General features: G+C 72.8%; 3 protein-coding genes across 3 annotated transcripts in view; 2 read left to right on the forward strand and 1 right to left on the reverse strand.

Annotated features, from left to right (window-relative positions):
- Positions 1-174: 174 nt before the first annotated feature.
- On the forward strand, positions 175-3,125 carry CD37 (CD37 molecule). The gene is made up of 8 exons (XM_075080325.1): positions 175-428; positions 761-833; positions 918-1,042; positions 1,256-1,330; positions 1,442-1,546; positions 1,627-1,812; positions 1,953-2,036; positions 2,966-3,125. The coding sequence occupies exons 1-8, from the start codon at positions 363-365 to the stop codon at positions 3,041-3,043; spliced, it is 792 nt and encodes a 263-aa protein (XP_074936426.1). The 5' UTR covers positions 175-362; the 3' UTR covers positions 3,044-3,125.
- Positions 3,126-3,712: 587 nt separating this feature from the next.
- Positions 3,713-8,439, forward strand: KASH5 (KASH domain containing 5). Its single transcript, XM_075080330.1, has 12 exons — positions 3,713-4,682; positions 4,761-4,822; positions 5,322-5,394; positions 5,517-5,657; positions 5,842-5,959; positions 6,065-6,115; positions 6,204-6,281; positions 6,493-6,549; positions 7,104-7,168; positions 7,894-7,969; positions 8,043-8,155; positions 8,256-8,439. The coding sequence occupies exons 1-12, from the start codon at positions 4,474-4,476 to the stop codon at positions 8,416-8,418; spliced, it is 1,206 nt and encodes a 401-aa protein (XP_074936431.1). The 5' UTR covers positions 3,713-4,473; the 3' UTR covers positions 8,419-8,439.
- Positions 8,440-8,947: 508 nt separating this feature from the next.
- FLT3LG (fms related receptor tyrosine kinase 3 ligand) overlaps positions 8,948-14,939 on the reverse strand; it is an 8,297-nt gene continuing 2,305 nt past the window's right edge. Inside the window, 11 exon segments of the mRNA XM_075080328.1 lie at positions 8,948-9,155; positions 9,523-9,749; positions 10,015-10,174; positions 10,532-10,675; positions 10,833-10,886; positions 11,247-11,348; positions 13,274-13,396; positions 13,835-14,017; positions 14,348-14,461; positions 14,463-14,737; positions 14,819-14,924. Of these exon segments, the coding sequence (XP_074936429.1) occupies positions 8,964-9,155; positions 9,523-9,749; positions 10,015-10,174; positions 10,532-10,675; positions 10,833-10,886; positions 11,247-11,348; positions 13,274-13,396; positions 13,835-14,017; positions 14,348-14,461; positions 14,463-14,737; positions 14,819-14,924 (1,680 nt within the window). The 3' untranslated portion in view covers positions 8,948-8,963.

Below are 14,939 nucleotides of genomic sequence, written 5' to 3' on the forward strand. Positions count from 1 at the left end.
GCGCAACCCCCGCCCCAGGACCCCCAGAAGATTGGGGGGGTGGTGTGGTGTCACAAGACGTCATTAAACCTTCCTGCAGTGGCCAGTGGGGTCCCATCCTGGGGGCCCCGTCTGGGGGGGGCAGAGCGGCCCGGCCCCGGCGCCGCCCCACGCGGGACGCGCCCCCACGGAGCTTCCGCCGCCCCGAGCGCTTCCTGCCCCGACACGGAGCCGGGGACGGGGTCGCCCACGGAAGACGCTGCCGCAGGTGCCCAGAGGAGCCAGGGAAGCCAGGAGAGTCGAGGGCGCTTCACCCCCCACAGGGGCCGGATCGGGCCCCGGGTGGGCACTGATCCCCTGCCCCCCCCCCCACGGGTGCAGACATGAACCCCAAAAGCTGCCTCGGCTGCACCAAGTACTTCCTCTTCCTCTTCAACCTCTTCTTCTTTGTGAGTGGGGCGGGGGGGGGGAGATGGGGGGGCGTGTGACTGGGGGGGCGTGAGGGTGCAGGGGGACATGGGGGAACACAGGGCTCGGGGGGACATGGGGTGTAGAGGGGACTTGTGGGTGCGGGGGGGACATGGATTTACAGTGGGGGACTTGGGCTGTAGAGAGGACATGGGGTATGGGGGGGAAAGGTGGCAGGGGGCCCAGCCATGCTTTGTGTGGGTCAATGATCCCCTGGGGCCTGTGGGAGCCGTGGGGCCAGGCAGGCCCCAGAGCACCCCTCCTCACTGATCTGGGCCGAGCCACCCCACCCCCCACCCCCTGGCCTCCCCAGGCCCTGGGCAGCCTCCTCTTCGCCTTCGGCCTCTGGGTCCTCTTTGACCGGCAGAGCTTCGCCGCCATGCTGGGTAAGGGACCCCCGAGCCGTGGAGCACCCCCAAGCCATGGGGCACCCCCAAGCCGCGGGGCACCCTGACCCCTGTGCCCCCCAGGGTCGTCGCTGTACAGCCTGAAGGTCTGGTCCTATGTCTTCTCGGGGGTCGGCATCGTGACGATGCTGCTGGGCTTCCTGGGGTGCCTGGGTGCCCTCAAGGAGATCAAGGCCATGCTGCTGGTGGTGAGTGCGGTGGGCTGGGGGGCCAGGGGGCGGGGGGGGGCTCTGCTGCAACTTCCTGGGGCAGCTGTGGAGCCACGTGGTCCTACCACATCCTCTGTGTGTGGGGCAGCAAGGGGGAGCAGGGGGGACTGCGCTGGCCCCGCTGCGTTCCCCTGGTGCTGTGGGGCTGGGGGGGGGTCGGCTGACCCCTGCCTTCCCCCCCCCGCCCCCCAGTACTTTGGGATCCTGCTGCTGCTCTTTGCCATCCAGATCACAGTGGGCGTCATCGTCTACACGCAGCGTGTCACTGTGAGTGCGGCACTGCCAGGGGTTCTGGCGGTGTGGGGCAGGGCCGTGGGGGGATGCTGGAACTGTGGGGTGATGCTGTAGCCGTGGGGCACTGCACTCACCCCCCTGCAGCTGGCCACCAAGGTGGCCACCTACGTGCAGGAGCTGATCCAGGGGTACCCGGCCCAGGGGCCGCTCGGGGACCCCCACGAGAGCTGGGATGCCATCCAGCAGCAGGTGAGACCTCACTGGGCCCAGGGGACCCCCCCCAGCCCCACGGCTGCCCCATGGCTACCCCACTGACTGCCTGCCCCCAGCTCGGTTGCTGCGGCTGGAACGGACCCCAGGACTGGGAGCACCCTGACAGCCCCCCTGAGGATGGGGACAGGGCCATCGCCTGCTCCTGCCTTGAAGCACCAGCACCCAACAGCACCCACGGGCCCCCCCAAGCACTGCCCCATGGCCGCTGCCCCACAGCTGCCCCCCAGGACATCTTCCCAAGGGTGAGACACGGCGGGTGCAGCGTGGGGGGCTCAGCACAGAGCACTAGGGGGAAGCGGGGGGGGCCTGGAAGAATGCAGGTGGGGGGGTCATGGCCTGGGGGCTCCAAGCAGCCCCCTGGTTCTCACCCTCCTCCTGGCAGGGCTGTGCTGAGGGCGTCCAGGGCTGGCTGGCCGAAAACCTGATCACCATCGTGGGGATCTGCCTGGGCATTGGCCTGCTGGAGGTAAGGGGTCTGCCCTGGGGCTTGGTGCTGAGCGCGGGGGCAGCCTGGGGGCTGCAGGGCCATGGTGTGGGTTGGGTGGTGGGGTAGTTCATGGGGCTGTGGGGCAGTCTGGGGGGCAGCAGGGCTGGGCTGGAGGACAACTTAGGGGCCAGGGGGTGGTTTGGGGGCTGCAGGGCTGGGCTGGGGGGCAGGCTGAGGGGCAGCTTAGGGGGCCGGGGGTGGTTTGGGGGCTGCAGGGCTGGGCTGGGGGGGCAGCCTGGGGGAGCAGAGGGTGGTTTGGGGGCTGCCGGGCTGGGCTGGGGGGGCAGCCTGGGGGAGCAGCAGGTGATTTGGGGGCTGCAGGGCTGGGCTGGGGGGCAGCCTGGGGGAGCAGTGGGTGCTTTGGGGGCTGTGGGGCTGGGCTGTGGGACAGGCTGAGGGGCAGCTTAGGGGGCCGGGGTTGGTTTGGGGGCTGCAGGGCTGGGCTGGGGGGGCAGCCTGGGGGAGCAGAGGGTGGTTTGGGGGCTGCAGGGCTGGGCTGGGGGGCAGCCTGGGGGAGCAGCAGGTGATTTGGGGGCTGCAGGGTTGAGCTGGGGGGCAGCCTGGGGGAGCAGTGGGTGGTTTGGGGCTGTGGGGCTGGGCCGGGGGGCAGCCTGGGGGAGCAGCGGGTGATTTGGGGGCTGCAGGGCTGGGCTGGGGGGCAGCCTGGGGGAGCAGAGGGTGGTTTGGGGGCTGCAGGGCTGGGCTGGGAGGGCAGCCTGGGGGAGCAGAGGGTGATTTGGGGGCACGGGGCTGGGCTGGGGGGCAGCTTGGGGGAGCAGCGGGTGATTTGGGGGCTGCAGGGCTGGGCTGGGGGGCAGCTTGAGGGGCAAGGGAATGGCTTGGGGGCAGCAGGACCTCCGGGGGAGCTGCACAACAGCCGTGGGGCAGCGTCTTACCGTGTCCCCCAGCTCTGCCTGCTGATGCTGTCGATGTTCCTGGTCAGGAACCTGGAGACCGACTACGACAAACTGCTGCGGGGGCTCTGAGGGGGGGGCGGGCCGGGGAGGGGGGGGGCGCTGGGGTCTGTCATCGGTCAGCTCAGGGGCAATAAAAGCAGCTGGAAGAAGCACGACGGGGACGGGGACCGGGACGGGGACCGGGACCGGGACCGGGACGGGGAGCAGGACCCAGCGCCGCTCGGCACCCGCCGCATGGAGCGTCTCGCCCCGCCCCTTTCCTGTGAGGCGGGAACGGCTCGCGCCTCGCCCCGCCCCTTTCCTGTGAGGCGGGAACGGCTCGCGCCTCGCCCCGCCCCTTTCCCCGCCTCTCCCCAGGGGCGGGAACGGCTCGCACCTCGCCCCGCCCCTTTCCTGTGAGGCGGGAACGGCTCGCGCCTCGCCCCGCCCCTTTCCTGTGAGGCGGGAACGGCTCGCGCCTCGCCCCGCCCCTTTCCCCGCCTCTCCCCAGGGGCGGGAACGGCTCGCACCTCGCCCCGCCCCTTTCCTGTGAGGCGGGAACGGCTCGCGCCTCGCCCCGCCCTTTTCCCCGCCTCTCCCCAGGGGCGGGAACAGCTCGCGCCTCGCCCCGCCCCTTTCCTGTGAGGAGCGGGCCGCCCTCTGGGGTCCTCCGGCGCCCCCCCGCAGCCCCCCCCAAACCTCCCGCCGTACCCCGCACCCCCCCGCAGCCCCCCGCACCCCCCCGCAGCCCCTCGCTGTCTCCCCCGTACCCCGCACGCCCCCGCAGCCCCCCACAGCCCCTGCTCTCCCCCTCGGCCGGGCCTGGCCCCCGGCAGCACCCGGCGCCTCTTCTCCCCTCAGGCAGCGGCGCCCCCTGCCCACAGGGCCCTCGGCTGAGCCCCGGGGCACCGGGGACGCCGAGCACCCCCCCGACCCCCCGCTCTGGCACGATGGCTGCAGAGGGGCCCCCAGCCCCCTTGCCCCGCACCCCGGGTGCCGCTGCCCCCCCCACGGAGGCTGCTCTGCCGGCAGTGGAGGCGGAGACCCCACAGCACCCACCGCAGCGTGGGTACCGGCCGGCAGCCCACGCGCCCCAGCTGGCGGGTGATGCAAGGGACCGGCGGGGCGAGGGGACAGGGTCCCTCCAAAACCTCTCCCGGTCCCCCTCAGCAGCCCAGGACGGTGCGGCCACAGGCCAGGGCGAGAGCCGCTGCTCGGAGGAGTTTGTCGTCAACTGCACCTTCGCCGCCTGCGACCCCGAGCAGACAGGTAGCGAGGGGTGCAGGGGGAGCCACAGCCCCGGATACAGCTTGTAGGAGCCTTCGAGGGCTCACCCTGCGGTTAACCCAGCTCCGCCACGCGAGGCTGCCGGAAAAACCCTCCCACTGGCGGCCTGCCCCCACCCAGGGACAGGGAGGCCTTCGGGGGCCCAGCGCCAGCTCCGCACCAAACCCCCTCGCCCCACGCCCTCCCCAGACCCCTTCCCCATCACCAGCCACGGCTGAGGGAGGGGCGGCCCCATGGACAGACCCCCCGCCCCGTGCGCAGGGACAGTGCTGGCACAGCGCGTGGTCGAGTACCTGCAGGCGGTGACAGGGCAGAGCGGCGAGGAGGGCCAGCTGCAGGCGCTGCGCCGCATGCTGGACCCCGAGGCGGTGGGCGCGGCGCTGGACTTGCCCACCTTCCACGCCGTCATGCGGGAGTGGATCGCATCGTGCCAGCAGGAGGGGTCAGTGCCAGGAGACCAGGGCCAGGACGTGGCTCCTTGTGTCCCAGCCAGCACAACCCATGGTTCCCATCTCCCCAGGGGCTCGCGGCTCGCCGAGGAGCGGGATGCAGCGGCAGGCGACATCGGCCTAGTGCTGGCGGGTGGGTGTCGGCACAGGAAGGGTCCGAGGGGAGGGAGGGAGGGGGGAGTCGGTGCCCGGTGGAGCAGGGCTGCCAGAGCTGTGGCGGAGACGCCGGTGTCCAGTTTACCCTGGCGAGCGCAGCCGCGTCCCCCTCCACCCCGAAAGGGCGGCTTGGCCACAGCCACGGTGAGACCAGCAGCCGTCACCCCCTTCCTCCCTGCCGGGGAGAGTGGCTGGCTTGGTGCAGGGGCTGCCCCAGTGGTGGTGTGGCAGAGGCATACAGGCACCGGCTCGCAGGCGTGGCATCAGCGGGAGCCGATAACTTTGAATCCTGGGGAACTTGTTTCGGAGGTGCCGGCCCCGGGTTCCCCCTGACAGCGAAGGGGCAGACGGACAGACAGATGCCAACAGCATTGGGAAGGAGCCTGCTGCCCTGCAGCAGCACCACTGCCCGCTCAGCCAGGGCTGCCGGCAGAGGCACGGCACAGCCCCGAAATCCCCTTGTGCCTGTCCCGCAGCGGGGGAAGGACGCACAGCCCCGGCAGCTGCGCAGCTCGAGGGTGACGGCGGCAACACAGACATCACGAGCCCGTAAGTGCTGGCTCACTAGGGATGTAGTGCCGGTCCCGGCCACGCTTTGTACTGGGGACCCCGGCAATGCCGGCCCCAGCCTCAGCGTATCCCCATACCGGCAGCGCATCCCACCCCCGCAGCACCGAAGCTGCCGGCCTGCGCAGCCGCGCCGAGCAGCTGGTCGCCCAGAATGCCAAGCTGCAGCGAGATGCCGAGCTGGCCGAGGAGCTCAACACCCGCCTGGCTGAGGAGGCGGCTCAGCTGAAGGCTCAGCTGCGATGGTGTGGCACCCGCGCAGGGCTGGGGGCTCCCCCGGAGCCCAGGGGTGCAGGGGCGGGTAGCGGGTGCTGGGGCGGGCGGCTGCCCCCTTGCTGGTGTGCGCTCCCCGCCCCGGGGCCGGGGCTGGTTGGGGCCGTGGGGCCCCAGGAGCGTACCAAAGCGCTGGTGTCCGGCTGTCCCTGGCAGCAGCCAGCAGGCGCTGGAGCAGGCCAGAGCGGCCGCCGAGGAGCTGGAGGACCTCAAGGCCGTGACGAAGGGGCTGGAAGAGGAGAACAGCGAGCTCCGCCGGCAGACACGCCAGCTGGTGAGCGGCCCGGCCTCCTTGCTCCTGGTGAGCGCCCAGCCGCCGCCAAGGCGCCAGGCTGGCACGCGGGGAGGTGGCTCAGGGCCCCGCGCCTTCCCTCCCCAGGAAAAGGAGCAGCGGTGCCTGTGCTCGCGAGCCGATGGCCTGCAGGAGGAGGTGAGGACGCCGATGCTGGCCGCGGCGAAGCGGGGATGCCCGGCAGTGCCAGGGTCACAGAGTCGCCAGCCCCTTTTGCTCCGCACAGAACCAGCGGCTGCTTGCCGAGGGCCAAGGGCTGAGGGAGCGGATCCAGGCGCTGGCAGCTGAGACGGCCGACCTGGAGGTAAGCGGCAGCAGCGATGCTGCCTGGCCAAAGCCACGCGCTTCGTTAGGCACTAACAAGGCGGGCATCTGTCCCCCGTCCCGGCGGCGGGCACCCCGGGGGCACCAGAGGGTCAGGCGCTGCGCGTCCTTGGGCAGCCCCGCTCCCTGGCACCGTGCGTGGCACAGCCACCGGCACGTGCTCTGGTAAGGAGGCTCTTCCCCCCACCCAGGCCCAGCTCTGCCGGTGCACAGTGCTCCTCTCCTCCCGGGATGCGGCCCTCGCCCAGGTGAGCACCGCCCGGGGACGCGCACAGCTCTGGCCACCGTCAGCCCTCACCGCCAGCCCTCGGGCCGCCCCGCAGCCCCCTCCCGTGGTGGGAGCCCCCTGGCCCCGAGCCCTCTCACCCCCACCCCTGTTCTGCAGGCGGGGCAGAGGGTGGAGGAGCTGACGGTGGTGCTTGGGGAGTACGACGGGGCGGTGCAGGTACGGCGTACTCAGCCCCATCACGCTCCCTGGCCAGGGTGGCTGCAGCCCCCCCCACCCCTCCCAGCCACGGGGATCCCCACGGGCAGAGCCCGGAGGTGGCTGCCCTCTCTGGGGGTTGGGGGCCACAGCCCCATGCCACAGCAGGAGAGCCTGCGGCTCCTCTGGGTGCAGCATGGCCTGCAGGTGCCACCTGAACAGCCCGTCCTGGGGGGCTGCAGCAAAGAGCCAGCACCCAGCAGCTGTGCGGGTGGCCCGTGGTGGCGCGGGGCCCCACAGGTCCTGCCCCGGGGAAGGCAGAGCGGTGCGGAGGGTGCCTGAACACCCCACTGTGTCTGAAAGCCCCGTTTTCCCCAGGAGCTGCGGCTGGAGACGACGCGGCTCTGCAGCCAGCTGGGCCGGATGCAGGACGCCTGGGCCATGTACATCGCCGCCTCTGCCGGGCCAGGAGGGACGTGTGGGTGGGACGCCCCTGGCACACAAGCCTGGCTCCGGCTCCTCGGTGATAGGGAGTGCCGGGCATGTTGCACGGCATCCTGCTGGCTGGCAGCCCAGCTCTGGAAGCCTTAAGAAGTGGGGAAAAGGGGCAAACGGTGAAAACCGGGATGGGCAGAAGTGGGGGGGGACCCTTCCTGGCATGGCGAGGTCGCTGGGGGACCCTCGCCGCAAGGCTGCCGGCTGTGTGCCGTGGCACGCCACGGCAGGAGATGCTCGGGGGCACCTGGAGCCGGGGCACCGCAGCCTCCGCCCCGTAACCGCCTGCCGGATCCCGCTCTGCCGGCCCGGCTCCGCTGCCACGCTGTTACACCGCCGTGAGGCAGGGGCGTGTGGCAGCCGGCGCCGTGGCTGCGTGCCTGGCGGTGGGGTGTGGGTACCCCAGGGCCGCGGGGCGGGCCGCAGCAGGACACGGCTCCTCAGCCCAGCTGGGACGTGGGCTGGCGCCTTCGGACGCCGAGGCCCCGGCTTGGAAGCACCAGGTGCTGGCTCCTGCCCCGTCGCGCTCCCAGCCTGCTGGTGACGGCTTCTCCCTGTTGCCATGACCCGCCGCAGGGCCTGGCCGCCGCCACCTCGCCGTACCGCACCATGCGGCGCGGCCCCCGCCCCGGCGCTGCTCTGCAGCACCTCACACCTCCTCTTCCTCACACAGGCAGCTGTGGCGCCCGCTCGGCGAGGCCGACGTCCCGGCGCAGCCACTGGGCACCGAGATCGAAGCAACGCGCCGGGTAAGGGTGGTGGCACGGGGGTCCTGGGGAGGGGTGCCCCAGCCGCTGACCCCTGGCCCGTGGCTCTGCCCAGGAGACAGGGGAAGCGGAGGAGGAGGAGGACGCAGGGATGGTGGCGCCCGGAGCCCTGTCGGGGGATGGCGAGGAGCCGGCCAAGCCGAGGCAGTGCCCAGGCCCCAGCGCGAGGTAGGGCCGGGAGCAGGAGGGGCGTCAAGCACGTCCCCAAGCCCCGGCCGCCAGCTCGAAGCCCCTGCGCCTGACGCACCCTCTCCCCCCCTCCCGGCAGGCCGCTGCGGGCACTGCCAGCCCTGCCACGGGCGCTGCTGGTGCTGCTGCTGCTGCTGCTGGCCCTGCTCTGCCTCCTGCCCCACCGCTGGCTGGGGCTGCCCCACGGCAGGGTCGCCTGGCCCCAGCTCCAGCTCTGCTACCGGAGACCCCCACCCCTGTGAGACCCCTGCCCCAATAAAGACCTGTTGGGCACGATGGCTCCAGTCTGCTGCGACCTCCCTAGTCCATCGCAGTCCTCCCCTGTGCCTCTCACCAGCCCGTCCCAGTTCTCCCAGTCTCTCCCCAGTCTGAGTGTTGGGATGCAGCACTGTCTTCAGGCCCTTTAAGCTGCCAGCTGGGTCAGAGCGAGGGGTCTCCCACCTCACCAGCCCCCCAGCCTCATTAGTGGGTGCCCCCAGCCCATGGGTCAGCGCCTGAGTGGGGGCAGCCACAGCACCTCGTTAGCTGGGCCCTAACGAGGCCAGGCAGCTGCTGGGGGGATGCCTCGAGAGTGTTTGTAGGGAGCCCCCCAGCACTGTGTTCCCATGGCTGGGGAGGATGGGGTGGGTTTGAGGGTGCAGAGCCCCAGGGATCCCCCCAGCACTGCCACCTCGAGGTGCACGGGGCACATAAGGGGTGTGGGGGGCTCAAGGGGGCTTGGGGAGCTACAGGCTCTGCTCCCCAGCCCCCCCAAACCAGGCTCAGAGACAACATCTCGACATCAACTTTATGGGCCCTGTGTGGTGGCCGTGGGGGGCCGGGGCCCCCCAGTCTCTCCATGGCTCTGGGGGGTCCTGCGACAACGCCCAGAGGGGCCCCCCTGTGGCCCCCAGGGTCCCTCCGTGCCTCCGGGGCTGATCCGGGGGGTCCCCATCTCTCCTGCAGCCGCGATCCTGCCGCACCGGCGCCTCAGGCCAGCCTGAACAGGGAGGGGGCGTTGGGGTGAGGACCCAGGGGTCTGGGCGGCTCCCCCCCCCAACCAGGGACCCTGGCGTCCAGGGCCCCCCGATACCTGAGTCCCTCCCTGGCTCCCTGCTTGGCCGCTCAGGTCCCATCCTGCTCTGATACCGGTGCCTCCTGCAAGGGCTGGGGGCGGGGCTGAGAGGGGACACACACCCCCAGCACCCCCCAGTGCTCCCAGCATCCCCCTCCCAGTGCCCCCTGCACCCCCACACCAGCCCCAGAGCCCTGCTCCCAGTATCCCACCCGCCTCCCTGGCGCTCCCAGTACCCCCGTGCCCCCCACCCGCCCTCCCGGTGCTCCCATTGCTCCCAGTGCATCCCCACCTGGGCACAGGGCCGCCTCCACAGGACCCAGGCCACCGCCGCCAGGGCCAGGGCCCCCCCGAGCCCCCCCAGCAGCACTGGCCCGTGGATGCCAGGGGGGCCCAGCCTGGACCCCAGGGTCCCCTCGTGCTGCCCCGCAGGGGTGGTCAGCGGGGGGCCTGGGGGAAGATGGGGGGTCAGAGGGGTCCCAGGGGGGCTTTGAGGGGTCCCCGGGGGTTTGGGGGGGGCTGCACAGAGGTATCCCCTTTGTGGGGGGAGGGTCTACACCAGCTTAGGGGGTCCTGGAAAGATTCCCATGGAGGACAGAGCCCCTGGGGGACTCGGGGGACTCCCCAGGGGGTGGGGGTTCCCCAGTGGGGAGGGGGTCCCAAGGTTTCTCTGGGCAGCAAATCCCTGAGGATGGGTGCCAGGGGCTGGGCCTGGGGAGTGCCCCCCCCTCCCCGGGGACGGTCTGTGAAAGGTCAGGGTGTCCCGGAGGGCTGGGGGTCCCACAGGTGCTGCGGGGATCCCTGGGGGTACCTGGGCGGCAGCGCAGGCGGGCGCAGCCAGGGAAGTGGAGGGGGCGCCCCTGCAGCCCCCCCAGGTGCTGCACGAGGGATCCCAGCAGCTGTGATACGTTCACCGTCTCCAGCCGGACGCAGTCCTGAGGGTCCTGGGGGGGTGTCACAGGAGCCCCCAACCCCCCGGGACCCCCCCCAAGGGCCCCTTGGGGAGCTCTGGGGCCCAAACCCCTCCTCACCCCCCCCGGGACCCCAGAAATGTCCCTGAGCTCCCCCAGCCCCGCCCAGAGACCCCCCCCTGCAACCCCCAGGACTACCTTGGACCCCCCAGAATCCCCCTTGGGACCCACCCAGACCCCTGCAGGGTCCCCAGAGGCCCCCCGAGGCCTCCCAGCCCCTCCCAAACTGTCCTCAGGACCCCCAGAGCCTCCCCAGCTCTCCCTCAGGACGCCCCCCCCCCCCCCCCCCCGCCCCAGAGGCACCCCCACCCCCCCAGGACCCCCACTCACGTGGATGTGGCACTCAGTCACGAAGGTGATGTGGGTGGCAACAGCCTGGAGCTGGGGGGCCAGCGCCACCCCCGCCACCCCCGCCATGCGCCTCAGCGCCGCCGCCACGAAGTGCAGCCCCCAGAGGTCAGAGCAGTGGCTATCCTGGGGGGCCGGGGGGCCGCGGGGGGGGGCCGGGGTTGGGGGAAACACGGGTCAGGAGTTTGAGGGGTTGCAGGGGATGGAGGGGGGTGCAGGATGGGAGTTGGGGGGTCGGGGGACCGCGGGGGGCCCACGCAGGGGTCAGGGGGCTCTTGCTCACCATCTCCAGGTTGCTGGGCATCGCCACGGGGTAGTCCAGGATCAGCCAGGAGCTCTACGGGACCAGGAGAGGGCTTAAGGGGTCCCCAAAGAGATCCAGGGGGTTTGGGGGGAGCTCAGGGGTCCCAGAGAATCCAGAGGGGGTGCCAAGGGGTCTGGGGGGACCCAGAGTGGGGCTTTCCCCCAGAAGTGAGGGCGTTCAGGGAGGTTGGGGGGGGTCCCAGGGAAGTTCGGGGATCCAGGGGAAGTAGGGTGGGTCCTGGAGGGGGATTCAGGGTCTCTCACCAGGATGTCTACATGAGTTTAGGGGGTTGGGGGGGTCACGGTGGGGGGGATGTCCCTGGGGTCCCAGAGGGGTTTGAGAGGTCCCAGAGGTTGGGGGGGGGGGTGTGTGCGTGTCCCGTGGGGGTCTCACCAGATCATCCACGTGGGATCTGAAGGTGCTGCTGATGGGATTGAACTCGAAGGAGCAGCAGCCGCTGGGGCAGGACACGTCCAGGAGGAGCAGGAGGGGGACCTGGGGGGGTACCGGGGGGGTGAAGGGACCTGGGGGTGCACCAGGGGGGTGGGGAGACCTGGGGGGGGACAGCGGGGAGGGTGGAAACTGGAGGTCCCATGGGGGTCCCACAGGGGTCTCATGGGGTTTCAGGGGTGTTGGGGCAGGTGGGGTGGGGGGTACGGGAGAGCCCTGGGGGGGAGAAGTGGGGGTCAGAGGGGAGAAGAGTTGGAGGGGGATGAGGGGTCTGGGGTGGGGGCACGGGAGGGGCCACGGGGGGGGTGTCGAAGGGTCCCCACTTACCAGAACGGAGCCGGGGGCCGGGTCCATGGCGGGGCCGAGCTGGGGTGGGGCCGGCCGAAGGGTGGGGTGTTGAGTGGGGACCCGGGACCCCCCCAGGACCCCCCCCCGGTACCGCAGCGGAGCCGCCGCCGAAAGTGAAAGCGGCGCCCGGGCTCAGCGGGACCCGGGCAGCCGGGGGGGGGGGGGGGGAACGGGGGACCCAGGCGTCCAGGGGGGACCCAGGCGTCCGGGGTGGGACCCAGGCGTCCGGGGGCCTCCCCCCCACCCTTCCCCAGCACCCTCAGGGACCCGGGCGTCCCGGCTCCCCCGCCCCACCTCCAGCACCCCCAACCCCTCTCGAGGGGACCCAGGCGTCCGGGGTGGGGACCCAGGCGTCGGGGGGTGGGGGGAGACCCAGGCGTCCGGGAGCCTCCCCCCACCCCCACCCCCCGGCAGCCCCAGGGACCCGGGCGCCCCGGCTCCCCCTCCCCACCCCCGGCACCCCCACTCCCCTCCCGAGGGGACCAGGGCGTCCGGGAGCCACCCCCCCCGCCCCCCAGGGACCCAGGCGTCGCGGCGCCGCCCTCCCCCCGGGACCCCCGGGACCCCCCCCCCCGCGGCGCCGCTCTAACCCGAGGGCGCGGCTGCCTCGAGCGCGAGGGGACCCAGACGTCGGGGCACGTGGCGGTGCGGGACGCCCCCTGCCGGCGCGGGGGAAAGCCCCCCCCCACCCCCCCGGGACCCCCCAACGCCCGCCGGGGCCCCCCTCCCCAGACCCTTCCACGGGCAGAGACATGACACAGGCGGGAGGGGGGTTTATTGGGGTCGGAGCCGCAGCCCAGGGCTCAGTTTGTTGGGGGGGGAGTGACAGATCAGGGTCACCAGAGGTCAGGGGCCAGGGGCTCAGGGCCCCCCCCCGGGCACCCAGAGGCAGTGGGGGCGGGTGCAGCGCAGCTCCAGCTCCCGCTCAGCACTGGGGGGGGGGTCCTGCCCCGGCCCCCCCAGAACCTGACCCGGGACCCACACGTGGGTGACGCTCACAGCCGAGGCCCAGTCAGGGTCCTGGGGGACCAGGGGAGGGGCTGCTGGGGTGGGGCATGGGAAAGGCCCCCCCCCCGTGCCGGGGACATCCCCCTCAGCCCCCCCCGCCACAGGGACCCCCCGTGCCGGGGACATCCCCCTCAGCCCCCCCGCCACAGGGATCCCCCCGTGCCGGGGACATCCCCCTCAGCCCCCCCGCCACAGGGATCCCCCCGTGCCGGGGACATCCCCCTCAGCCCCCCCGCCACAGGGATCCCCCCGTGCCGGGGACATCCCCCTCAGCCCCCCCGCCACAGGGATCCCCCCGTGCCGGGGACATCCCCCTCAGCCCCCCCGCCACAGGGACCCCCGTGCTGGGGACATCCCCCTCAGCCCCCCCGCCACAGGGACCCCCCCATGCTGGGGACATCCCCCTCAGCCCCCCCGCCACAGGGACCCCCCCATGCTGGGGACATCCCCATCAGCCCCCCCGCCACAGGGATCCCCCGTGCCGGGGACATCCCCCTCAGCCCCCCCGCCACAGGGATCCCCCTTGTGTCCCCCCACCCCCAAGGGCCCCCCCGCCCTCTCCCTCCGTGCCCTCCCCCTCCGTGCCCTCCCCCTCCGTGCCCTCCATCACTCACCGCACCCCCCCCGCAGAGCCACAGCCCGTCGGGCCGGTGCCGCTCCAGCGACACGCCGGCGCCCCCGGCCCCCCCCGGCAGCACTGCCAGAGCCCCCCCGGGGAGCCCCGCAGCCACCAGTGCCTGGGGACAGACAGACAGCCGCCGTCACTGGGGTGGGTGGGAGGTTCGGGGGCGGGGGGGGTCCGGGACAGTGACGATGGGGGGGGGGTCACAGAGTGAATGGGGACAAGGGGGAGGCCGGGGGGTCCTGGGAGCATCACCAGAGAATTACTGGGGGTTCTGGGGGGATCCCTGGGAGGGCCGGGGGGTCCCGGGAGCGTTTCCAGGGGGTCCCGGGGAGGTAAGTAGGGGTTTCTGTGGGGGCTTGGGGGGCAGTGAGCAGAAGAGGGGATCGCAGATGGGCTCCTGGGGGTCCCTGGGGATGCTCGGGGGTCCCGGGGGGGGTCCCGGGGGGGGGTCCCGGGGGAGGTCCCGGGGGGGGTCCGGGGGGGGGTCCCGGGGGGAGGTCTCATGGGGGTCCCGGAGGGGGTCCCGGGGGAGGTCCCGGGGGGTCCCCACCTGCCGCAGGCGCAGTGCAGAGCCAACGCCGCTGGGGGGCGCCACCACCACGAGCCCGTTGCCCAACGCCAGCGCGGGGGGGAGGAGCTCCAGCGCGCGCCGAAGGGGGCGGGGCCCGCTCCAGGCCACGCCCACCACCCCCAGCGGCCGGCGCGTCACCAGGGCCCGCCCACCAGGCACCTCCTACGGGAGTATGTTGGCCACGCCCCTGCCGAGGCTCCACCCCAGGCACAGGTATCATCCGCACCCCTTCTCCACCCCCACTGGTCCAGCCCATCGCCCCACCCCCTTGTGGCCCCGCCCAGTGGTTTCACCCCGCCCCTTCTGCCCCACCTCGCTGCCTGGCCCCACCCCCTGCAGCACCAAGCCCCACCCTGAAGCACCAAGCCCCGCCTACTGCTGCACAGTCCCACCCCTTCTGCCTGGCCCCACGGCCCCTGCAGCACCCGGCCCCACCCCCACGGCCCCACCCTCAGACTCCACCCAAACCCCACCCCTGCAGGCCCCGCCCACCTGCACGACCCCACCCATCAGCTCCACATGCGCTGCCCACCGCAGCAGTGCCGCCCGCAGCCGCCCATCGTCGCCGTCGTCGCCGTCGCCATCCCTCGGGGGGGGCTCAGGGCCCGCCCCCCCCCAGTGCCGCCGCCGCCCCCCGCAGCACCCGGGCACGCGCTGCCCCTGGCAGCCGCCCCCACCTGCGGAAGGACCCGGCGGTTTGGAGGTGGGAGCCCCCCAGGAGGGACCCAGGGGTGGGACCCCCTCCCAGGAGGGAGCTGGGGGTCTGGGGACCCCCCACAGCCCCATCGCTCACCCAGGGCGATGCGGCGGGCGGCCTCCATGGCTGCGGCGACGTCAGCGGAGTCGGGGGCCACCACAGGACCCCCCGGGACTGGCTCTGGGCTGGGGGTGGCAGGGTCAGGGGTCAGAGGTCAGGGCTCAGCTGCAGAGGTTCCCCGAGCTGCATGGGGGGGTGGGCATTACCTGAGCTCCTTGTCCAGGAGGGTCTCGGGGGTGTTCCCTGGCCCCCAGGGGGGCTCCCAGGGGGGACACCCGAACTCTCGCAGCGCCTAGGGGGGGCACAGCCTGTCTACACCAGGATGGG

This window comes from Phalacrocorax aristotelis, unplaced genomic scaffold (genome assembly GCF_949628215.1).
Source record: "Phalacrocorax aristotelis unplaced genomic scaffold, bGulAri2.1 scaffold_225, whole genome shotgun sequence".
In the NCBI taxonomy this organism is placed as follows: Eukaryota; Metazoa; Chordata; class Aves; order Suliformes; family Phalacrocoracidae; genus Phalacrocorax; species Phalacrocorax aristotelis.